Raw genomic sequence first — 25,330 nt, forward strand, 5'->3', positions numbered from 1 at the left:
ACCAATTTTCAATATGAATACCACTGCAAGTGTAATTCAATTTATATTAGCTTTCTCGTCACTTGCGCTCACATTGTCAAATTGACTTCTATTTTCTGTCGGTATACTTATAATATTGTAATATTGGAATATTTGGGGAAAAATCGTGATTTTTTAAAATTTTGGGTTAGCGTCACAAAAAAATGGAAATGCGTAGTTACGGTCTTGCTGAATGTTTGGTGATAGTTGTTACGCTATCGGGAGTGTATGCGGCTTTTTCTGACATAAAGCGTATGGGAAATGTAAGTGCTTTCGTCCGTTTGTTCTTCATTTTTTCGGAATGTAAATGTAATTCTTAAGTGTAAGTAAAGTTGATTCACTTATTAATAATATACAAGTTATATTCATATTATAATGTTGAATGATTTTAGGCATACATGGATGTCTCTTTAAGAGAGTGACGACTAGTTATATAATGTGTCTCTTTTGTATGTTAATTATTCAAAGATTAATGAGATAAGTTTAACGGATCATTACTCCCTGATTCCGCACGCTCATTGATGTAGCTTATTTCTGTTTATGTCTCATCATAGTGATTTCTCTTTGAAATGTTATTTCGCATTACGTTGTTATAGCTGTATTTGACAAACAGAGATTTTTCCAGATGTTAGACAAACGGCGAACGGAATAGCTTGGAATAATTACAAAATCGATTGGAGTCTTATAAATACCTTCAATAGGTCTCAAATCTGGTTTTGGGGGACAAAATAACGATTTTTACCATTGAGTTTTTTTCTCTTTTTCTTTTAGGGATATTATCAATAGTTATTTGCCTTGATGATGTTTTTATTTAATTTCTCATACGAAATAATTCTTCGCTTTTCTCAATCTGTTTTTCCCAGTTACGTCCTCCATTTCGTTTCAGAGTTTTTGTTCCTTAGCAACTTTCAACAATGTCGAAAGAATTATCTGTGAACTAGATGGCGAATCCAAAGATGTCAGTGTGTCCAGTTTAGTCCCTCCTGGAACAACATGTGTTGTTTTTCAGGAGGGCCGTGATCGGAACATCAAATGCAAAATAGGAATCTGGTATGACTTAAAAGAAGGTATGTTCACGACAGCCTAGAATTTAGTCTCATTTATAACTGCACAAACAAGTAATAATTACTGACATATATCATATACAGGGAATTTGATGTCATGTTTTGTTGCTATATTCAATTTAGAGACATGTTTAATTATTAATTTCATAATATTATGTACAAAATGACATCTCTGGAAATCTGGAAGAATAAAGATAAAAACATTAAAAAAAAAGAATGATTTATATTGGGATTAGGTGTTGTTGTTGTTAAGTCATTCGAATTTTCTCTATCCGGCAAGGACTTTAAACGTTTAGGACTCACCCGACCATACACGTGGGTGTTTTTCAGGTTATATCCGGGCCATCGAAAGTGATTTATATAAGTGATATTACTTTTTTCGCGATCGATGTAAAATAAAGTTGATATTTTCATATTTTTTTTCAGTAGTATAAAGCAATCTTTGAAATCTGTTACGTGATACTATAATCTTCTTTATTCATTTGCGTTATTAAAATACATTCAATAATACGGTAGGAAATTTTTCATATCTTGAATACAAAAGAAAATGTACATCTAGAATTAAGGATTTCCGGCGGGTTTATAATTTCGCGGTTTTGCAGGCCTTTGGTATGGTCGCGAAAATTACATCCGCGAACAACTGAAAATGTATGGATGAATAAATATACTCCTATATCCCAATCTATACCCGGATTTGAGTTTCAATTTTAAGTCCAAATCGCAAAAGTTTGACCCGCGAAAGTAAACAAATATAAAGTTTTTTTTTGTATTTTAAATAGAAATTCTTCTTGGTATCTTTATAATGACAGATTTTCCAGAACTTTAATTAATGTTAAATCCTACGTAAGGAGCCGTTATTTGATAAAATGTACACTTAAATTCAAATGCAGAATCGATATCCAAACTTTACAAAATTAAGAAAAAAAAGGTAATAATTTCTTAACCGTTATAACTCCCATGTTTAGAAATTTAAAGCTTTTTAGAATTGAGAACAATTGAGAAAACGTTGATAGGATTTCTTGACATGTTTTTCAGGGGATGAGAAGATAAGAGTGGAAAGGGGATTGTTTCGTAAGTATGAAAACCATTCAACCATGTTCTTTAAAGTTATATGTACCGTAACTGGGCGGAAATTTTGGCATGCTAATTGTTCTTCATTAATCTACTAAAATGCATAAGGTTTGATGAATTAAGTCGTGAAAATCATCCAAATGGCTTCCGATGCCTTATAAACGTTAGTTACAACACAGAAATTATATACTGTAAAAATGTTGTTTATGCCTTATTTATGTTTAGATGGAAACTTTCTTGCAGAAATCACTTTACAATTACTAATAACACTGTAAAAATGTGACATGAAATTGTAGACCACAATTTGGCTTCATGGTCTGACTATTTCCTTTATTATAGATGTACATATAATGATTTTTGTCAGTACTGCTAAAAATCATTTTCTGCTCTTATTTGTGTCTGTGAAATTAGAACTAAAATGTTGTCAAAATGTTGATGAATATCATATTTAAAGCGTTTCTTGATTCGTGAGTATGAAAAATACGGCACATAAAACTTTAAGATCTTTATACCACATCATCGCTTGATGTATCTAATCTCGGTCAGACTTGTCTTATTGAACTGATGATCTTACCCTTTATATCACAAAAGCATTTTGTTGGATCATTTTTGTGTCGCCTGCAATGCATGGGCGGCATGTAGGTATCACTATGTCGGCGACGGTTTCGGCGTCGGTGTCCGTGTCGTTGCCGGTGTCGTCGTCGGTGTCGGCGTCGGTGTCAGCGTCAGTGGCGTCCCTGAAAAGGTTTCCATAAAATATGTCCGATTTCAACCAAATTTGGTTTATTGTTTTAGATCAATAAGATCTCGGATGGGTTCGATACTGGTCAAAATTCGTTATTATTTGTAAGAGTTACAGGACTTGAAAATCGTCAAAACATATAATTCCATGAATATATTTATTACTATATAAATAGGGCAGACAAGTAATTCTAACAGTGTGGACAAAAGATTGTCGAATTTTCGAGGCGACCTGCCCCTTTGTCAAGACACAAGGACAAGGATAGAATTACATGTTAAGGATGGTCACGGACGCACTCAAAAACATAAACAATGAACACATATAGAACATACAGATAACTAAAGGGACAATATATATCTATGCGTATTGTATTCTTATCCTGCAGACATATGTCTATAAGGATCCAGTGTTATATGGAAAACAACTGTTGATATTACTTCCTTGACCGATATTACTAAATATATATATGCTGAAACCAGGACAAGTCAAAATTGACGATTGCATGAATTTAGATCATAATGAGTTATAATTCTAATTTCACTTGCTAAGGTATGTAACATAAACTGAAAGTTATATCAGAAAAAAAATGTCAAATTTCAAAAGATGGGCTCAGATACGTAATTGATAACTTCATCTAATTATTAACAATACTTTCACCTGTAAATAACTATTTTGTGAGGTTTGAAACTGATGTACAGGCGGCACATCCAGATCCGTGGAATTCTTGTTGAACAGATAGGTCAATTAAAAAAAAATCAATATTTTCTACTCTTTTTTTTTGTACGAAATAATATTAAAAATCAGAATGTAAATATAAAATGAGACTGTATACCAAAAGGCTAAGCAGTGTTTCCGCGATAATCCGGACGCCGATAATCCGAAAAACTAACAATTAGGACGGAGATGTCGGGGAATATATTTGATTATGGTTTAACTTCGTAAACTGAATTCGGCAGTGCGGAAAAATAGCAATCCGGATGGTTTGGGTTAGGAACACAAGTATTCGGATTATTGAGGGTTCACTACATCAAAATTAGTTTAACTTAAAGAAAAAAAAAAACCAATTCAAGCTTACGTTCATTTAAACATGCCACTATTTATATTTTTGATATTTATTTAACAGGTCGACGCCGGCGACGACGACGACGACGAACTCCTCCACCTCCCCCTAACAAAGCCCCTGTTATCACCTGTCCTGCCGTCAATAATGAATATATCACAGACCCTAGAATGAAATCTACAGTCGTCAACTGGAACAGCGCTACAGCCACTGACCCTGAAAACAACCCAATAACGTAGGTTTTTTATCTTGTCATATCAGTTTTATCGTAGCTTATTATTTAATGTGCTACTTTTGCCCAAATCGCTATTCACAAGTTTTGTGCGCGGCGAAAATCGAATATATATCTACTATGAGGTTACCATGCCATTTCTGATTAATTGAATATTAAAATATTTGTGAAATTGATTATCGTTTTCATATAGTTTACTCTCAATAACAAGATGAGTAATTTATGGGCCTATAAAAATCATTATATATTTTTGTGATATTGTTACAAAAATCATTCATACCATAATGAACCAAAATTCGAAAATAATGATGAGATAATCTTGTTAATAAAATAAACCTCATAATTCAGTCGTTAGAATTACACATTTCCTATGGGAATCTACATCGTACATCAGCCAATCAGGTGTGACGTTACAAATGACCATGTCGCTTTATGTCATGAAATGATAACATTATTTTAAGCCAACGGAAGTTTGTGTTACCAACTTGATTGATTTATGAATTGATTTTTATTGACAGTATCACTCAATCCCATGGTGTACTAAGCGGGTCTACGTTTACTGAAGGTACTCACTCCTTTAGCTACACGGCCACAGATAGCCATGGTAACTCGGCTTTCTGTAGCAAACAATTCACAGTCACAGGTATGTAAATGTTAATAATATAATTATTAAAGATGCTCTTAAGTTGCAAAAGTTACTTACTTTACACAATTACCACCATTGAAAAGCTAGAGCTTCTTATTTTATTTCAAGATAGAAATATGAAAAAATAATAAATTGTCCAAAAACGGTCTAAGGTATTATTTCGCTGACATAAAATTTACCTTGATCGCGAAATTCGCGAAAATAAATCACACGCAAAAAAGTTGGCTTACAGTATTACAAATTGAATTAAAAAGGCTGGTTAGATTTTTCTCAAACTACTTGTTTTTCAAATTCTCGAAAATGTTTCTCCTTATCTCTATATATTTGTATAGACTATGTATTACAAAATAAAACATATTGTTGATATTTAAGAACACTTTTTTTCGTGTGATAGAAATTTTCTTATTATTTCACGAGAGAACGCGAACGGGAATCAAATTTTAGGTCAATAATTTGTATATGAATGCATTAACACTTAATAAAGGCATTGGTAGCGATTTGCTGAAAAAGCTAAAGCTGTTGTCTTTTGTAACTTTAAAAACATAGCTCACTCGTGTGAAATAAATTTCATATTTAACAACCACTTGTTGTGTGTTTTTAAACACATAAATAAGATTGGACATAAGGTACTGATTTAGTAAAGGGGGACAACTCCAACATCATTTTAGAAAGATCATAGTTGGTGCGTATTAACAACAGTAGTCAAAAGAAAAAGTTCAAAATTATTGGGCCTGGTTGTTCAAAGCATGACTAGCTAAACCACATGATTAGTGAAATTTTCATTTCTCATTTAATGCAAAATTTGTGATTATATCTTTAGTAAAATCAGCAAGTAAGTAAAGAATGTAGTTCTAAATATTCTTATACAATTTTGTAAAATTTGTATCATCAGCAATTATTTTATCTTGATTTGAAAGTTGTCGTAAAACTGTGAGTACCCTAATCAAGCTTTGAAACAACTTGGCCCTGATGTCGATGTCGTGAGCAATGAGTCTTGTACTACAAATTGTTTTCATCTAGCGACAAGGAAACATAAAACGCCTTTATCGTTTCTCCTCAAAGAATTTTGGTGGAAACTGCATTACTGGATGTAATAATGTGTAATAATTTCCAACGTTCGAGGTGCATATTGTAAAATATTGAGACATCAATTATTCGTTAATCATGTAGTATTCTGAGATTATTTTTTTTCTTTTTTTAATTTTAATACCGTTGTGAAGGCTATAGACGTCTGTGGACATTGATGAAATGAGGCTGATTAGTTCATTAAAATACTTGATCACTACTTGTATTAATGTTTTTGACATTTCATTGTTGTTATTTTTTTTTACATATTTGCTATATTTGTCAGAAAAAGCAAATGGCGGATGATAAGAGATTATTACCCTCAACAGCTTTAGCACAAATCGACTTTTTTTTACATTTTACATGTTTTTATTACAGTTCAGCGTTGCAACTTCATGCCCACGAGGCCTGCTAACGGCGACGTGTCATGTGAGCCGTACTGGAACGACATTGTCCTCGGCAGTACATGTACATTTACCTGTGACCAAGGGTACACGTTATCAGGAAGTGCAGTGAGAACCTGTCAAAGTGGCAATGCATTCGATGGAAGTCTAACAGTTTGTTCTAGTAGGTTGTATTATATAGGAGTCATATGTTTAAATCGTTATTACCTGAATATTTCTATATCAATATTGACCTGTGTTAATATGGTATTATACAAATATGGTAATTGTTTCTAGTACGTGAACTGATTTCATTTCGATTTAACAAACCAAAGTTATATTAATTCTGAAAAAAAATATTAATGTAATTAACGATTATTACTTGATTCTTAAGTAAGAAGGGACTTTTCATACCTAAGGGTACATTAGTATGATTGTTTCGCCTCGCAGCCAACTTTTGTCTCAGGCACAGATGTCAAATACATCATAGTATTGCAATCCTTATTGGTTTTACATGCACATTATCTTTGTTATCTGTCACACATCACATGCTTATCATGTGATTTCTAGGGACAGACATCTCTGTCTTTCCATCTTAGTTCTGAGACAGTCCTCTCGAGCTAATGAATCCATATTGTTCATGGCACATTGTTTATAGCATTCTGTAAATAACAATTAAAATTCTTTATTTGTTTTATTTCCAGAAATCACATGCCCGACTCTCCCTGTCCCCGATAACGGTCAGGCCATATGTACGGACGGCAACTCCTACCGAAGCACGTGCATGACGTCATGCCCGACGCAGCAGGGATATGGTACGGTGGCAGTGTTGATACAGTGTCGTCAAGATGGGACATGGTCAGGCACACTACAGCCATGCTATGGTATGTTAACCAGTTTCATGAACATACCTTTACTTTAAGGAATTTTTTAACTAAAAATTCCGAAAAAGTACCTTTATTTTTTTAGAAAAGACATGTTGCACGAAATTATTTGAACCCGATCAAAATTAATATTTTAAAAATAAACCTATAAGGGATTATTATTATTAATAAATTCATAATATACACATGCTTAGATTAGTAATATGTTACCTTATGTGTTATTTTTCTGTCTTTTTGTTTGTTTTGTTTTTATCATTATTATTTTTTGTAGCAATTAAAATTTGTTACAGAGATTGTCAGTTTAATGTTTCTATTGGCTATTTGTTCATCTTATGCTCCATTAGAATGAGGTTAAGTCGTTGTCTGGAAGATCAATTTCAATCATTAAGGTTAAATTGAAGGTATATCTTTCGTATTCCAAGTTTATAGTTTTATAACATTTGTTTTATTTGCATAGTTTTGACTTATTATTAATATACAATAAAATGGAGATATTTTATTTTTTATACTTTACAAGATTTCCGAGCACCTTATTTCACCGAATGTCCATCAAGTCCAGTGCACGTGAACGCAGACAGAGGCCAGACTACAGCTGTGGTCACTTGGTCATCTTTAAAAGCTATCGATAATTCTGGCAATGTGACCATTGTGAGAACCATGGGTGCCGAGTCAGGAAGCGTCTTTACCGTGGGATCTCACCCCGTAAGCTATGTAGCGCGTGATTATACAGGCAACCAGTCTCCGACGCCCTGCTCCTTTACAGTAGTGGTAGAACGTAAGTATATAGATACTCAGATTATTCTGCTTTGTTTTAAGTTCAAGTCATATTTTGTATATACGGTAAATCAATATGTTTTCGCGTGCGATTCTATTCATGCATTTCACCTACACTGCGAATTCATGATAATGAATCGACACTGAAATGTTTAAAATAACGTAAAGTGAACCGAAGAGGTGGTCATGAAAAGTGGTTAGGTCACAGTTATCACTTGCGCTTTAGAGTATAGGCGATCTTAAAATGGAAAACAGTGACGTCTACAAAATACATGTTTTAAGATACTTTCAGTATGTACTGGCTTCAAAGATTTAAAGATAATAAGCAATGTGTAGAGTTCAGAGTTACCATAGCTATATCCTGATAATGTTAAAAGAAAGTACATAGAGAAATTGATTGGTTAATTTTGTGAGCCTGAGGAAATAGATAAAAAGCGCAAAGAAAGTGCTTCAAATAAACATTACAGAAGCGGTCAAATCACCAATTAGAATTTTAAAAATAAAACACAAGCTCGTTTAAATTATTCAGTGAAATAAAATTATACAGCAACTGAGGTTCTTACAAGTCACTTTCTAGTTCTAGCTTGAAGAACATTCTGCAAAAACATAACGAACCAGCAAGCTTGCATCAGGCAGCAATATTTAGTCTTCAAAAATCACGTTCTAATGGAGAACTAAATCGCAAAACTTAAACAAGATAAAAATAATCCGTATAAGTTCAAACAATCTAGGTTGGCATTGGTATGGTACTGGATAGGGGCTATTTCTCGATCCCTATTCCGTTTTTGCATATCAGAGAGTAACATCTATTGCGGGTAGGTACACATTGTGACGTCATTATTTTATGAGCAAAACTCGCGTCGTTTTCTCTGAAAAGTATGGCGTTACGCTCGCAAATAAATGATGTCACAATCAATACCTAATAACAATTGCAGATATTCTGTAATATGCAAATACTGATGTCCGATCATCTAGATCTTAATCTCTAGAAATTATACTTAGAATTGACATCTCATGTCGGTATTTTTTTCTTCAAATTTGCGTCATTTGATTTCAGAACTGGAATGTGATCCACCAAACGGTCTATTCAATGATGATTTGATAGAAGTTGACTGCCCTGGAACAGAATACATTTACGGTGTCGAATGCAATATAACCTGCAAGAGGAACTACGATATTATAGGTAATACAAGTCTAACATGTGAACGGGATGGAACTACGGACACGGGGATTTGGGACTGGGGCGGCGGGACACAACCGGAATGTAACGGTAAGATTTATGTAAACAGGTTTAATAAACTGCTGTTTGTTGGAATATCAAGTAATCCTTCACATAACTATTCTCAATAACACTTTGGATTACTTGTAATGCTTTTGCAGTCAAAATAAGATGTCAAAATCACGTCAGCCACTTGCGAAGTAAGCATCAAGATGGCGATGTTTGCATTATAACCAATTGCAAGAATGGGTTACGTCATCGCATCTGTCATGCGCAGATGATATCAGAACGAAGACGGACATTTAATTACATGAACCATTGCTTTATATTAGTTTTGAATTGATCAGTTTCAATGATGTAATCATGCACGTTTTCACACTAACTAGAACTTTCTAACTAGAATATTGCTTATATATGTATTAGAATAATCTGTTGTCATTGATTAAGATAAATGTCCTGAACTCACTCCACCCCTGAATGGTGCCTTGGCATGCAACACTGCCGCCAACTACTACTGTCGGCAGAGTTGTAATGCTAACTATGGATATCCAAGAGGTGTGACGCCCGGAAAATTATACATCTGTACAACGAACCAGGTGTGGGACCCTGTCGCAGTAGACGACTGTACAGGTAAAGTATAAGGAAGGGTTGACACTTAGTTATGGTGAGGTATCACTTTGGACCGTTCTACGGCCACTCAGTGATACACAAAATATTTTGCACGAAGAAACTTAGGGTCAGCTGCATATTTTATGCAAATCAAAAAAATTTTCTTGGCTCGTGGTAATTTTACCGGTCAAACGTCGAAAGATGAAAATTGATGTTTTAAGTCCTAAATATTCTTTTATTAGAGTAGGAATGATACTTTTTGTAGTCTTTGCCTGCTTATAACGAGTTTGTAAATGTTTGAAAATCGATGGAAAATTGAAGTAGATAACAATGACCTAATAATGCGTTTATTCTATTTTAACATTAAAAAGTTAATCACTTTGTTGGAAACTTTCATTTTACAACGATTTCATAGCTCATCGATGTTTAGTACTGCATGTTGACATGACCTGGTTATGATAATTACGTCCTAGAGTCATATGAAATGGTGACAGGGATAAACTAGATCACATGCAATTATTATTGTTATCAACGAAGCATCAGCTGGCTTTTCAATATGTAATGCATTAATCATCTTCTGTTTATGGTGTAAAATATTTTGTATATTTTCCATAGGTCGAAAGGTCCCTGTATCAAATATCATAGCGGGAGAAATGCACTACTTTGTTGGTGACTGTAACGATGCGACTGTCCAAGAGCAGCTCAAGGAGAATTTCGTCACAGTTCTGGAAGAAATGATCGCCACCGGATGGAATAACGTCTGCGCTCCATCTGGTATGTAATCAAACTTCTTTTACATAGACTGGTGTGTTTTTCCCCATTTTATAAAACCATTTCATAAAGGAGTAGTATCACCAAGGACCGTTTTACGGCCACTCAGTGATAAGCAAAATGTTTTGCACCTTCTCGAGTTATTTTGAACACAATAATCGGCGGAACATATCTCAAATCTCATCAAATAATGACTTTTTTAATTTATCAACGGTCGCAAAACGACATCCGACAATCCTGTATCTCAGCAGCGAAGGCGAATGACTTTGGATGAGAAGGTTTTCGCAACAAACATCAAACATTGAAGTCCCAATATAATTTTTTATTATTATTATTTTTTACTGTATACGACTTACATAACCATATATCGTTGCACTAAAATCGCCTCTTTATTTATCAACGATACACATTTCAAGATTTAATGATAATGAAATGAATTATAAATATTTAAAGATGCTACACCGCTAACGAATGGTATTTTCCCCCTTTGAAAACGGGAGCAGACAAATTAGTATTTTTTCTTCAGTTGCAAAGTTACTTTCACTGATTGATTGTATTTTTAAATCCTTTCTTAATAATTTTATAATGTTCTTTCAGGATGTTCAGTAAACAATGTCGCCGTTACTTGCGGTTCCTTGTCAGGTCGGAAGAAAAAGAGCACCGCTGACTATTTTATTACCATTGAGTTCACACTCGAATCTCCATGGCAGGACAGCCTTGACTTGGACGCCAATGACGACATTTTGTTAGGAGTTTTTCCTCTTTTAGAAGATGAGGCTGCCAAACCAAATGGTAGTTTCGTTTATGGCGGCCTCACACCTTCACCGACCTTAGTGCATGATCCTTGGCCCATGATTTCGTGTCGACCCTACGAGAGCCCCTCGTATGCTGATGGAGTTGCAAACTGTGGTAGGTAGGACACTATATCAACGAATACTTAAAAATCTACAAACGCAATACAGTATACCACAGTACATTTCATACTATAAAAACTTAAAATTCTATCCTAATAATTGAGCAAAATAATATTAATGTAGGTTGCTGCACCCATAAATAATAATTCTATTGAAACAATAATTCTGCACCCAGGTTGCTGCACCCATAAATAATAGTTCTATTGAAACAATAATTCTTTGTTTGAAAATGAAAAAACAACTATTTTAGCTGTGGAGCAAGACATCGATATAGTTTCTAAAGTGTACTATATTAGTGTATAAAATATGTATACATTTAACATATATATAGTCAAATCTGCCTTCGCAACTGCCTCTGTTTAAAGATCACCATCTTAGATCTAATATGTTCTAGGGTCCTAATTTACCAATTTCAACACAAATCAACATTTGTATTAAGACCACCTGTCTATTAAGACAGACCCCTTGTCCTCTGTCACTTCAATGGTCGTTAAAGACAGTTATACATGTGTTGGTGCGGCTTTATTTCACAGAGGGGTGCGCCACAGGGAAATACCTAAATACAACAGTAAACGACTGTGTGGAATGCCCAATAGGAACCTACCAGGATGAGAGTCACCAAATCACTTGTAAACCATGTCCATCTGACATGTCTACTAAAGAAACCAGGAGAAAGAATGTCACAGAGTGTTTCCGTGAGTATTCTTGATTCGTTGATTCCTAATTTAACGATCATTAATCCGTTAACTGAATTGTGTCATGATAGTACATATTTTTGGTACTCCGACAAATTAATCAATTTTAGATAGATATTTGTTGATGATTGCTTGAGTCAAAATAGAAAAACAAAGCTTCGTTATTTCTCAAATTTGACCTAGCTTTATAGCTGTCCTGATTTTTTTTTAAACTCATATTAATCTACATATATAGGAATCGTGTCATCAATGCAGTGATTTGCGTTAGGACCTGTTTCGATTTGATCTTGTTACCTAAGTGATAACATAAGTTAGCAGTTACTTTAATTGTAGTGGTACAGTGTTCACACATATTACCGCAAGCCTTTCTTGTCTCGACTGTGAAAATGATGTAGGATAGCTGCTAGACCAAGACCATAGGGTGTTGATTTTTCTCCTGGTATTACGGCTTTCCTTCACATCCTGAAACCTCTCACGTTCTTAATTGATCCTGACCATAAATAGAACTATGAATGAAAGAAGATTTACCCCACACACACTCATTGAAGAATTATATTCCTATTGATCTGAATGGTTTGGGATCTAGGGGTCATTAAGGGTGTAACAGGTTTAGGACGGGAGGAAAGCCAGAGTAACCAGAGAAAACCCGTCATTTTTCTCTAAACTTTCAGAGGTTTGTAATGCTGGTACCTACTCCAGCAATGGCGTGATTCCCTGTACCAGCTGTACCATTGGTACCTACCAGTCTGATAAACACAGTACAGAATGTACGAACTGCAGTGTGGGTACGACAACCGTCAGTCGAGGGGCAACATCATCTGCTGCATGTGTCGGTAAGTCAGTGTGGATACGAAAACCGTCAGTCGAAGGGCAGTATCATCTACTGCATGTGTCCGAAAGGCATTGTCTTCGACCTGTATTGAAGGCATGGTTACTGCAAATCAAGGAAAAATCATCTGCAGCATGAGTTGGATAATAGTTATGTGTACTGATCATTAACAAAAAATGAAATACTTAGTATCTTTGTCGTAAGCTTTTTTTCTGAGAAAGGAGTGAAGAGGATGCATATACAAGAATACGTTTAAAGCGAAAACAAAATACCTTATAAATGATGCTTAATTCTTTTTTCATTCATTTACAAAACAATAAAGTGATAAATAGTATTGATAATTCATTATGTTCATATACATGCAATACCTTTTAGCTTCCAAGAACCATAACAATTTTTTATTTGATCTAATTTTTCAAATTGTTACGTTTAATTATGTTTTATTATTATTATTTTGAAGAGTTTGATGTCATATTTGCATCATCTGGAACAAGCATCACATTCCCAAGTTTAACATCGTCGCTGAATGCATTCTCAGTGATGTTCTGGCTAAGATGCCCCACAGGAAATGTGATAAAGCCTAGTATTCACCTCGTAAATGGTATGACTTCAGAGGAACTACTTCAGGTAGTCGACTCCCATACACTGGAATTGTTTGGGTAATTATAATGTTTCCATACATAGCAAAATGAGTATTATGACACAAAAAATGAAATTGATTTCGTTTTACAGTTAAATGCTTGATTGATTTTTAGAGCTTAATTCACCAACATCTATAATTTTCAATAAATTACCGAAGAAAAATATGTTAAAATGTTCGCCCAGTTATGGTACACATAACTTTAAATGTAAATGGTACGAGGGTTATGATAAGTGTAGTATTAACAATGGCCAAATAATGATTGCGACTCAACAAAATTATCTACTCTATTCAAATTCCTATTTTAAAAATTAAAATCCGTTTTGGTTTAGATGTTTACCTTTAACGAAAACAGAAGTATTAACATCCTAGATACTCCAGGGGTTCCGATCTCTGATTTACGATCTCTACACCCCTGGACTATATCATAGTAAATTTGGAGGCAACAGAACAGAACAGGTAATTTAGTCGTTCGATGTACATCAAAAGAGCCGTATAACGGTACTCTGTGGTTGACTGTGTGGCTTTGAAGTTGGGCGTCGCTCTCTCTCTCTGTAGTCTTCGAGAGAAATCTTTGCAGGCCTGTGATTAATTCAGATCTTTTCCGCTGAGTTGCCTCCAATTTCACTATGAGATAGTCCATGGGTGTAGAGATTGTTAGTGCTCAGATCCCCTGGAGTATCGAGAAAGGCGTATTAATGACGATTTACATAAATACAGCCTTGCTGTACCATAGACAAAGATGAAGTTAAATAACATATTTAAGGATTAAAGTCTCTTTCTGATGGTTCTATAGAAGGATAAAGTTGAGTAGGGATATCTATTTTGATACATGTTCCTCGAACGTGTGATCGATAGTCTACTGAAAACACCAACACTGATGCGGCTCCAATCAACGGGCTTTATGCTAACAATTCACCACTGACTGTAAATATTAAAAAAAATTGATATTTCGTTTGAAAAACTAAGTAAACAATGTGGGTTCATTTCACTGCTTTGCTTAATAGTGATGTCAGCTACTACGCGGTAATTATGATAATCCGCGTTATAAGAATTATCATTTAAATTATGATTTTATTATCCATTATTGTTAAGGAGGCGATCATTGGTATGGCATAAATATCTACTCAATAATTTCGGGGCACAAATACAATAAACTTATCTTTCTTAAACATTTTATTTCAATAATAGACATTATATTTATTTTAAAGGTCGTCAAACCAAGCGGAACTAGGTAACTGGACACATGTCACGGTCCGATGGGAGGAAGCGAGTGGACAAGCTGAGCTGCTCATGAATGGCCAACCTACTGCATCTTTTACAGTAACGGGAAATGTAGTAACGGCGGGCACAAGTGTCCAAATATCGACAGGAATTGGCGACATAGCTGGTAAGTGTTTTATAAGGTAGTATACAATGCGACACAAAGACAGGTAATTGATTTATTGCAATACCATTTATTTAGCCCCTATAAAACCCCCTATAAAACATGATACATCATTTCAAATTTTATTTTTTAGACCAAAATCTGTTGTTGCAAACATTCCAGTATTCTCAAATCCTGACGTCCCGCCATAGATTATTAACGTCAAGATAGTGACATATGAAATGAAATTACATGGGCAAGGTCACGTGATGATAGGTGGCTCATGTAATATATAATTACATATCTAATTTATGTATGGGTTGTATGTGCCATAATTTCTATGATTACGAATACAGAAGAAATTTAAATATAGTATTCACCACCAAAAGTACCAACATTTTGCATACATTATGTGCTGTTGCAAATGATTAAAAAGATGCATAGGTGTTTGTTCATGCCTTTTAATAATTCGCACAGCTAGATTAACCGCAACTTATGGTTTTTAATAGATTACTGAAGAAAAAATAGGATGTTAAATTTTTCGCCCAGTACGAATACATGTCCAATATGTATTACATGTATCATCAGTGTTGTTTATTGTCATTATAACCACTTTATCGCAAGATTGCAGAATGTCAGGATTTTGGATGACTGGTACGAAAAGATCAGATGCTGAAATACAAGGGGATGTACAAACATGTTCGCCACAGTATATTAACGCTATTTACAACATGGACAACTTTAAAGGCAAAGATGGAATAATCATGGATATTCCGTCAAAATGTGACGGTAAGTTTCTGGCAGTAATGTCGGGTACTCGTGAACCTTAAGACAGACTTAACGTTACTCCATATAAGATATTTATAGACAGATCTGCCATCATCCACCTCAGACTTTAAAAAACAACAATATTGTATAGCCGTTTATTTTCACGGGCCAAAATTTTCGTGATTTGGATGAGAAACAATAAAATTATATTTAAGCGGTGTTCAATTTTTGCGATTTAGCTATAAAGGTAGATATAATCCATCAAATTTTACCGAGTAGTTTTTGGACCTATACATTCCCGTGAAACCGCATAGCGCGGAAGGGGCGAAAGTTTTGTGCTTGGGGGGTCCGGGGGTCCCGGTAAAATAATATAATTAGAATGGCTGAGATGAGATTTGCTATGTATTTCGATGATTTTAAAGCGTTCTTGACATGGCCATTTTTCGATTTAAAGGTACCTGCATTTAAGAATTATCGATGATGCTAGTAATAATACTGCAGTAATGCTGATACTCTTGCGTTTATAGTAAGTGATCATAGCTGTGATAGTAAAACGATGTAATACATTTGTTTTCACAGCTGTTGATGAATGCGCCAGTAACCCTTGTGGGGTCCATAAATGTGAAAACCTTTTGAACACGTACAACTGTACCTGTATTGGTGGATATACAGGCAGACACTGTGACGTCACACCCGACTTCTGTCTCGACAATGCTTGTCAAAATGGAGCTGTCTGTCAAAATCAAGACTGGAATTATACGTGTCAGTGTGTAGGCGACTACAAAGGGGAATTTTGTGAAGAAATAATAGGTAAGTTAAATGATGGACTATGTTTCGGAAGCTTGTCATCTTCAGTTATTGGTTTTATGTATTTATTATTATAATTTTCTGTTGTTTTAGTTTACTTTCTACTTTGAAATGACAATAGATAAATCATGTATTTGCATATTACTTAGTTATCTGCCTTTGTGGGTAGAGATGTTTTGTGAGCGTAACGTCATAACGTCATACTTTTCTGAGAAAACGGTGTGGAATTTGCTCATGAAACAATGACGTCATAATGGATATCAATTAACAAGGGAGGTAACTCTGTTCTATGCAAAAACGTTAAATGCATACTTAGTAATGTAGGTTTTTTAGTTCCTATGCAGGTGTGATTCAAACACTGACTCCTTTTTCGATGGTGAAATTTAGGCCCTTACTCTAAGAAATTCAAGAATATATATGATTTTTATAATCTATCTCTGTGCTAACTTATGTTAGGATACCCAACAACATGCTGGTCTGATTAAACGTGGTATGATGCAACATTCAAAGTTCCTTAAATGCATTCATAAAAGATTATATCTGATTAATGTGAATATGAAATAGCATTGCCTGATGTCAGTATAATAAGATCGGTCTGGATGTGTTTGCTCTGTGTCCCTGGCAGCATATCTAAGTGAGATGTACAGCACAATAAAAATGTTACAATACTAAAACACTGCAGTCTCCCAAAATACCTACATATTTCATTCACACGCTTGAATGTGACACATGCAACACACAGCTATCACGAGAGGCCGTCTTTAAAGTGACCCTGTTTGTTAAACGTTTATCTACTCAGAGTTACCCCCCTTGTTGTAAGTTATCCATTGTCGTTGTTTTGTGAGCGTAACTCATGTAATTTTCTCTGAAAGAATGACGTAACGCTCACAAACACATGACGTAACAATCATTACCTACCCGCAACCGCAGATAACTCTGTAATATGGAAATACATAATAATAGTCAATTAAATACTTCATTAATCAGTGCACGGTCAGTGGACGGTATGGAGTGACTGGGCTACATGTAACGCTTCCTGTAATACCGGTCTGCAGACGAGAATCCGAACGTGCTCTAATCCTCCACCGGGGCCAGATGGCAACGACTGTAGCGGAGACGACCAAGAGATCAGGGAATGTAACTCTGAGCAATGCCCTGGTTAGTTTTAGCTATAAATCCGTCTGTTACAATCAAACTTTTTACATGTATATAAATTTAACTTTATCCTAATAATCTCAGTCTTCATAACAGTGCACGCCATATTCTTAGAAGTTTTGTATTAGTAAGTGATATTTTATTATATGTCATTCATTTGCATCCGGTGAACTGTTTATGCTTTGTCATTAGACATTCATTCTAATCCAGATAACTTTAGCAAAAATGTTTAAAACATGTCCTTATACATAGCTTTAAAATATGTAACGTGAAAATTAACTTTACGATTTAAGTATGCATTTCTTAATCGCGTTTTTCCATTTGCTCCGCAGCTTGTATTTCCATCGAACGGTTGCTGTTGTCGGTGTGGAAAGCCATCCCAGATCACTGTGTGTCTGAGGCGGATTACACAAGATGTAATTTGACATGCGCAGCAGGGTATGATTTCTCCCCCTCTAATCCTCCATTGGATTATTACGAATGTGGGAGCAACACGTCATACGAGTGGAATGGGAAACCGCCAAGCTGTGGACGTAAGTTGATAATGTAAAAAAATCGTCTTTGCGTGTTACAGAGTTACATCCCTTACAACGATGGCTCGCAAACAGATGGCGGATCAGATAATGCAATACGCTATTACAGAATAATGGACCTTTGCGTAGATTGGCGCCTTCATAGAGCAGTTATTTTTATTATATGTCTACGAAATATAATTATTAGTCTTTATGAAAGTGTCCTCATGTTGTCATAAAAATTCAATCAGATTAAAATACAGATCTTTATAACCACTCCGTTCAATAGATGATCTAACAATATCCCATTAAGGGTCAATTTCGGATGAACTTTATAGCACGTGTAATTCAGATCAAATGTATTTTCTGCACGTTGCTATATCAATTGACAACGCCATTTCGCTCCGACATACGTATGCAATTAGCTTAGTTGTGCTCTTTGGGCGAATTAAATGACTTCGTACACGGAAATAATTCTGACAGATTTTCAAACTATTTCATCCCCTGAAATTCAAAATTTTGCCAGCAGCAATTTGATTGGCCATCTCCAAATGCCATCAGGACATGACCCCTAATGGGATTTTGTCAGATCCTCTTATCCAACGTAATGATAATAAGGATCTTTACTATAATTAGATTGTCACAAAATTAAGTTGTTGAAAAAATAATAAATGCCACAATGTATATTTTTGTTTAAATGGAACAACATTACCTCACGATTTCAGGTCATTTTGCCACGAGTGTCCATATTTCGATATGAACTCTGTATGATTTCCTAACTAAGATTATGGAGCACAAATTAATAATAATTTGAATATTTTTCGCGTTTTGTTTCACTTATTTTTTTTCAAAATATTCGCATTCTTATCAATGGAATATGATATAGAAATGGTGGCAAAGTTGGATATGGTGGCATTATGAACTTCATCTATTTAGGCATTTATGGAGGGAACAGTTTGACAGTAAGAACATCTGCGAGATATACGGCTGCGTTGACGTGTGGTACACCCACTGATGCTGCTCTACAGACAATAGCAGGGAACGCTCAGTGTCGACGCGATAACACATGTGACGCTATTGTGACGACAGACACCTGTGGTAAAAAACGACGTCGACGCACGACCGGGACGACAGTCGATATGTCGTTCGTCTTCGATCTAGAAAATATTGGAGACCTGAACTTGACAGCTTTTATTGAATCCAATATTAGTAAGCTTACACTTTTATTGAAACTATTGTGTTGTCTGTTCAAGATTACAAAACGAATGGTTTATACAAAAGGTTTTGTTTATTGAATTTGCATTTGACACGAGTTATATTATGGATATTTTAAAAATAAACATCAATTTTATAAAAAGAAATGATAATTAATCATTAAATAATTGTGCATTATTGCATTGCTTTATCAAATTCTTTCCACTCTTAATCCCAAGAAAGGCCATGCTTACACTACAATATAACTGAAGTTAAAGACATTTTATTATTTTTCATATTAAATCCCACTTTCTGATTGGCCAATTATTTTTTTCATACCTCTATGAAGAAAAAATCCTTGACTGGCAAAAAGACAATTTGTTTTTATTGTCCCGATGAAATTAACAAATAGTTACATCAATGCTTCTTTAACAGTAAGTTCAGAGCTACAGACCTACCTTAACGTATTGAGTGAATCTGATGATACTGCAGACCAAATCAACAGTACTTCCGAGGCGTTCTTCAGTGTCGTCATCAACGGCAACACATACTCTATAGACCCAGATAGTGTTGTTGTCGAGACTCATACAGCCTGTGACAATGGCAGCATAGACGATGACGGAGGATGTGGTAGGATTTCCTCAGTACTTTCAGAGAAATAGTGATAAAAAAACCATCGGGCATCTTTATCTCTTCTCTTTAAATATTGCGGAACACTATTATATTGGGGTAATAAATAAGTACATGTACAGTTGTTATTTATTTCATTTAGTGCTATTCTTTCATTTTTAATGTTTAAAATTTGTTCTTTTCATCGTTTTGTTTCATGATGAAATAATACAATATCAAACTATGTTTTAGTAAATGAACATCTCTATTTTATCCTTACCAGTGGAATGCCCGCCCGGTACCAGACAGGATGGGGCATGGTGTGTGTTCTGTGACCTAGGGACCTACCAGAGTGAGTCTGGTCAAGTGATATGTCATCAGTGCCCGACCGGGTACACCACAGAGTTCGTGGGGATGCTGCACGAGGGAAACTGTTCTAGTAAGTATTTAACTCCTATAAATTTAAATTACAATCAAATGAATAAGCATTGTTTAATCTCTCATCTGTTCTTAGTTTTGATGCAAAAATATCACAAATGACATTTCTCATTTTTCTTGTTATTTGTATTATTTGTTAATTCATATGGTTTTTTTTCTCTGATATTTTGTCTTTTCCTTAATGCTGTTGTTTTAAGACGTACATGTATTTTGTCTTTCATTTGACTTCTTCTTAAAGGATGTTTGCACCAAAATGTAGGGTTTTGATTTTAAGGCGTGCTTTGTCATTCAATAGACTTCTAATTAAAGGATGTTTGCACCTAAATGTAGGGTTTTGATTTTAAGGCGTGCTTTGCCTTTCATTAGACTTCTATTTAAAGGAGGTTTGCACCTAAATGTAGGGTTTTGTTTTTAAGGCGTGCTTTGTCTTTCATTAGACTTCTATTTAAAGGATGTTTGCACCTAAATGTAGGGTATTGATTTTAAGGCGTGCTTTGTCTTTCATTAGACTTCTATTTAAAGGATGTTTGCACCTAAATGTAGGGTTTTGTTTTTAAGGCGTGCTTTGTCTTTCATTAGACTTCTATTTAAAGGATGTTTGCACCTAAATGTAGGGTATTGATTTTAAGGCGTGCTTTGTCTTTCATTAGACTTCTATTTAAAGGATGTTTGCACCTAAATGTAGGGTTTTGTTTTTAAGGCGTGCTTTGTCTTTCATTAGACTTCTATTTAAAGGATGTTTGCACCTAAATGTAAGGTTCTGATTATGTCTTCTGATCGACATATTCTTCCACAATCTAATTCGTGTACTCTCTGTGCCTGCTTAACATATAACACATAGAAGGTGGGACTATGATTGGTTTACTGGCTTGTCATTAATTAGTTAAATGAATGACTGGGTGTCTTTATATATTCAACTTGAGTAGTACTGCCAACCTCTGATGAGGAAAAATTGGGGGATCAGTCCCGAAAACAATGGTTAGAGGGTCAAGTACATAACAATATTTTAGCGTCATTTAAAACACTATTTTAAAGCAAGGAAAGCCAAAACACATCTTAATAATTGATCTGAGATGTCATTTTTGTGAGATTTTGACCTTTGGTCCCGGTGTTCAAAGCCGGGTTATTTGATAACCTGTGAATTTGACATGATATTTTATGTGCATTTACTTCAAGAAATCTTGACCTGAAATTGACATGTCTTATTATAATGGCACTTTCAATCACGTTTCAGTAACTTTTGTCAGAATTTCTAAATACGGATACATTCATAGACACGCATGCTTTAGTTTTTGTCTAAGAAAATATATTTTTTTTTAATTTTTCCATTGTTTCTGTAGTTTCTGTTTCGACAACAACTGTCGCCTCTCCATCAGTCACAACACCTACTTCATCAACAACTACGACATCATCAAGTAAACCCACTACGCTTTCACCAACGACAACAACTACGTCATCGGCAACAACTACGTCATCAGCAACAACTACGTCATCGGGAACATCTACGTCATCAGCAACAATTGCGTCATCGTCCGGCACAACCAAAACACTCACTACTACAACAGCAACAACAACTCTCGGACAGACGAATTGGAATAACAACATACACGTGAAAGACGCTGATGGTAAAATAAGTCTCATTTGTAGAGAAGATGATTCCATTCTCAAACATTCACAATAATTAAATTGATGTTTTTTTCGAAAAGTGTTATCTTTCTCTCATATATTTTATACTTTCAACAAGTATATGTATATAACAGCCCATGCATGCTCGCAGGAGCAGGCAACGTTGTAATAAAAAAAGACGAGAACATTTCATCTCCACAACTTTTTTATGTTTTTACAAATGATATGTTGTAGGCTTATCCGAGACCGCCATAATATTGATCGGTCTGCTGTCAGTACTTGTTATTCTCATCGCTGTCCTAGTTGGGGGTACTTTCATTTATCGACACAGAAAAACAGTCAGGTAAGTCAGATGTAATGTCACGTGCACACTATAAACCACTGCCGGGTATTTTCCTGATCTAAAATTCGGCGAGTTCGATTGAAAACACTAGATATAAAAAAAACTGTAACAACTGAAGATTTGGCTGCATTGTACCTCACACATCTCATTTGTTCATCAAAATAGCGATTAATTCCGCGAAAATAATTGATATATAATTAATAATCATAATATATAATATATAACCATAATATATAATTATTTTAACTATTCGATACTTATATATTTCTGCTGTGTTTGGAAAGCTTTGGCTAGTTTATCATTCGTGCAAAATAAAAGATTTTGTTTCTTTTGAATGCCGGTGAAATAAATAGAAATTGAAACTGTCATTGAATTGTAATGTTTACGGTGTATTTATTTGATTATTTAATTATCTATTTTATTTATTTATTTATTTTTACAGCAGCTCACATCCACCGCCAGAGCCTCCGCGCCGACAGGAAGTTGATTTGAATATTAGATTGCACCATCATTTCCAAAATAATCCAACCTGCGGAAGTCCCTCACCCCCGTATGACCTTCAAAGTATACCATCTGTAGAAAAAGGGGGATTACTTCCTCGCTCAACCTTGCTGAAGCCCTTACCCCGGAAGTCAGCGTTTTAAGCAAGAAATACATTATCATATACTTCTAGACATTATACATAAGCCGTCCTCAGTATTAATGTATTCATATATTAATGGGGTCTTATATTAATGTCAAGGCATTGTTGGTCAGTGTAGCAGAATTCCCTGGATCATCCATCGCTCGCCACTAATACAAATATTACACGTTTCAGTGGTACAATGTTATATTTAAATACATGTAATGCAAAGTGTCATAATCATAGCTAGACTATCATAATACATACTATACAATACATAAATATCTGGTAAATTTAGGTTTTATAAGAACTACCGTATAGCCGGTATATAAGTTTCTCAAAGAGGAGCCAAAACCGGGAATTTGAATTTACTTTGTAATAAGCAAAAACAAACGTATCGTATCAAACAGATTCGTCTTAAGAAAGTTTTACTGTACTATGGCAGTCTTAAGATTTAAGATACCATTGATGTAATTGTGTAGTCATTATGATAGTTATAACGATGAAAACTTAAAAAAAACCTTCTGTTGCAGAAACAAATTCCACTGCCAATCCCTTAAGTTATTACAGTATTCCTAACCTACAGTGACTTTTTAGTTGACCTTTTGACCCCCAAATTCAGTTATATGATGTGCCAGTTAGCGAGCTTACGTTGTAAGAAGTTTCAAAGAAATCAAAATATCCGTTCTCAGGTTATTGTCTCGAAACCAATCAACATCAACTAAGATATACACATGGACGAACTGACAGAGAAACGGAGACAATTGCGAGCGTGACTTCCTACTTTTCAGAGAAAATGGCGTGAGTTTCGTGGACAAAAGTAATAAGGTCACAATGGATACCTACCTGCAAGGGAGTTTACTCTGTAATATGCAAAGACAGAGTAGTCCCCTTCGGTGAACATAAATGTGACAACTCGAAATATTGACATTACTTCAGAAATCGATGATAGTAGCAGGATTAACGTATAGCTGCATTTTGATTTCCATTTACATTGGAAAGTAGATTTATATATTGTATTTATATAATAACACATGTATCTAATCTATGTTTATTTCATATCACATTTTCTGTTACTCCTCGCGAAGTTTGAATTTTTATTTACAAACAAAAATTCTTTTCGTGAAATTTCATTTAAAATCAGTAGTCCTATAATTATATTTTAGCATAATTAGATGTATGTTTACATTTGTTGTCATTAGAGGGTGGATTCTGCACTTTGTTGCCCTGTATGTATATAACCCGAACTACTATGCGTTTGTTAAATTTCATGGATAGAAGCATTCGTGATATACTCTTAATACTAATTCACAAAAGCATTTGTAAACTTACAACGAAAATAAGTTGTATGTACATTGAAATGACCCATGCTGTTAAAAGGCCGTCAAATAAACAGAAATGACGAGAAAGCATCCCTAATTTAGTTACCTTCTAGTTAGTCTTTTTTTTTTTTTTTTTTTTTTTGTTTTTTTTTTTTGGTTTTTTTTCTTTTGTTTTTTGCAAAGCTTTCCATGACAACAAATAAGTTAAAAAAAATGGTTTGTTGAAATTTGCGATAGCATTAACTTAACTACACATTTCTGAAAAAAGGTGTAGAATGTAGTCGTTTCTTGCTTAAAACAATATGCATAATCTTGAGTAATGGGAATAATTCACACACCACGTGATACCCGATTACTTTTGTGCGGGACTAGTATATCTAGTGGTGATGGAACGTAAGTATTTTTGTAATATTACCACTGAAATGACGTTAGCGCGGTATATCGTCTTTTGGCGTCATTCCATCACAAATAGAAACAATAGTCCCGAACAAACGTTATCGGGTATCACGTGGTACATAAATTATTCCTATAACGAAACAGCGTTGAAAGGACTTGAAACTTGTTGCGTGAACTTTTTGTTAAACCTGAAGTCATAAATATTATGAAAACATTAAATACCATATTCATTTGCAATTAATGTATAAACTGAATTAAAAAGTGAATACATTTGGATATAATATTTAGAAGAAGTGTTTTATATTTTGATGGCAAATATGGTTCGAGTAGACCCATTGAACCAGGATACGCTGTTCGTAAACAGCTGTGAATGAGAATTATCAAATTATTGTCCAATGTTGCTATTACGTTCGTCGCTCATTCGTCTGACCGCGCGTTCATTCATTCATTCAATTTCTACGAAAGATATGAAAACTTAAATTTAACCTTTAACCTTTATTTATTAAAATTCAATACATGTAGAAACAATTGAAATAAATTAAAATGCTGTCCCTCA

General features: G+C 34.7%; 1 protein-coding gene across 1 annotated transcript; it reads left to right on the plus strand.

Moving 5' to 3' along the window:
- The first annotated feature begins 43 nt into the window (after positions 1–43).
- Positions 44–25,330, plus strand: LOC138321717 (sushi, von Willebrand factor type A, EGF and pentraxin domain-containing protein 1-like). The gene is made up of 26 exons (XM_069265623.1): positions 44–281; positions 905–1,085; positions 2,118–2,153; positions 4,019–4,190; positions 4,706–4,830; positions 6,277–6,465; positions 6,986–7,165; positions 7,683–7,940; positions 8,997–9,209; positions 9,606–9,788; positions 10,383–10,541; positions 11,136–11,447; positions 11,986–12,147; positions 12,819–12,980; positions 13,437–13,635; positions 14,828–15,006; positions 15,607–15,771; positions 16,330–16,560; positions 17,545–17,715; positions 18,045–18,245; positions 19,161–19,433; positions 19,854–20,048; positions 20,311–20,466; positions 21,806–22,090; positions 22,326–22,434; positions 22,877–25,330. The coding sequence occupies exons 1-26, from the start codon at positions 183–185 to the stop codon at positions 23,076–23,078; spliced, it is 4,797 nt and encodes a 1,598-aa protein (XP_069121724.1). The 5' UTR covers positions 44–182; the 3' UTR covers positions 23,079–25,330.

This window comes from Argopecten irradians, chromosome 4 (assembly GCF_041381155.1).
Source record: "Argopecten irradians isolate NY chromosome 4, Ai_NY, whole genome shotgun sequence".
NCBI classification, from domain to species: domain Eukaryota; kingdom Metazoa; phylum Mollusca; class Bivalvia; order Pectinida; family Pectinidae; genus Argopecten; species Argopecten irradians.

Excerpts from the sequence above, each read along its gene's own strand:
- LOC138321717 (XM_069265623.1), top strand. The coding sequence starts at position 183 with ATGGAAATGCGTAGTTACGGTCTTGCTGAATGTTTGGTGATAGTTGTT. Across the intron at positions 15,772-16,329 it reads TATTCCGTCAAAATGTGACG|CTGTTGATGAATGCGCCAGT; the intron begins GTAAGTTTCTGG and ends TTGTTTTCACAG. Across the intron at positions 22,091-22,325 it reads ACACGTGAAAGACGCTGATG|GCTTATCCGAGACCGCCATA; the intron begins GTAAAATAAGTC and ends GATATGTTGTAG.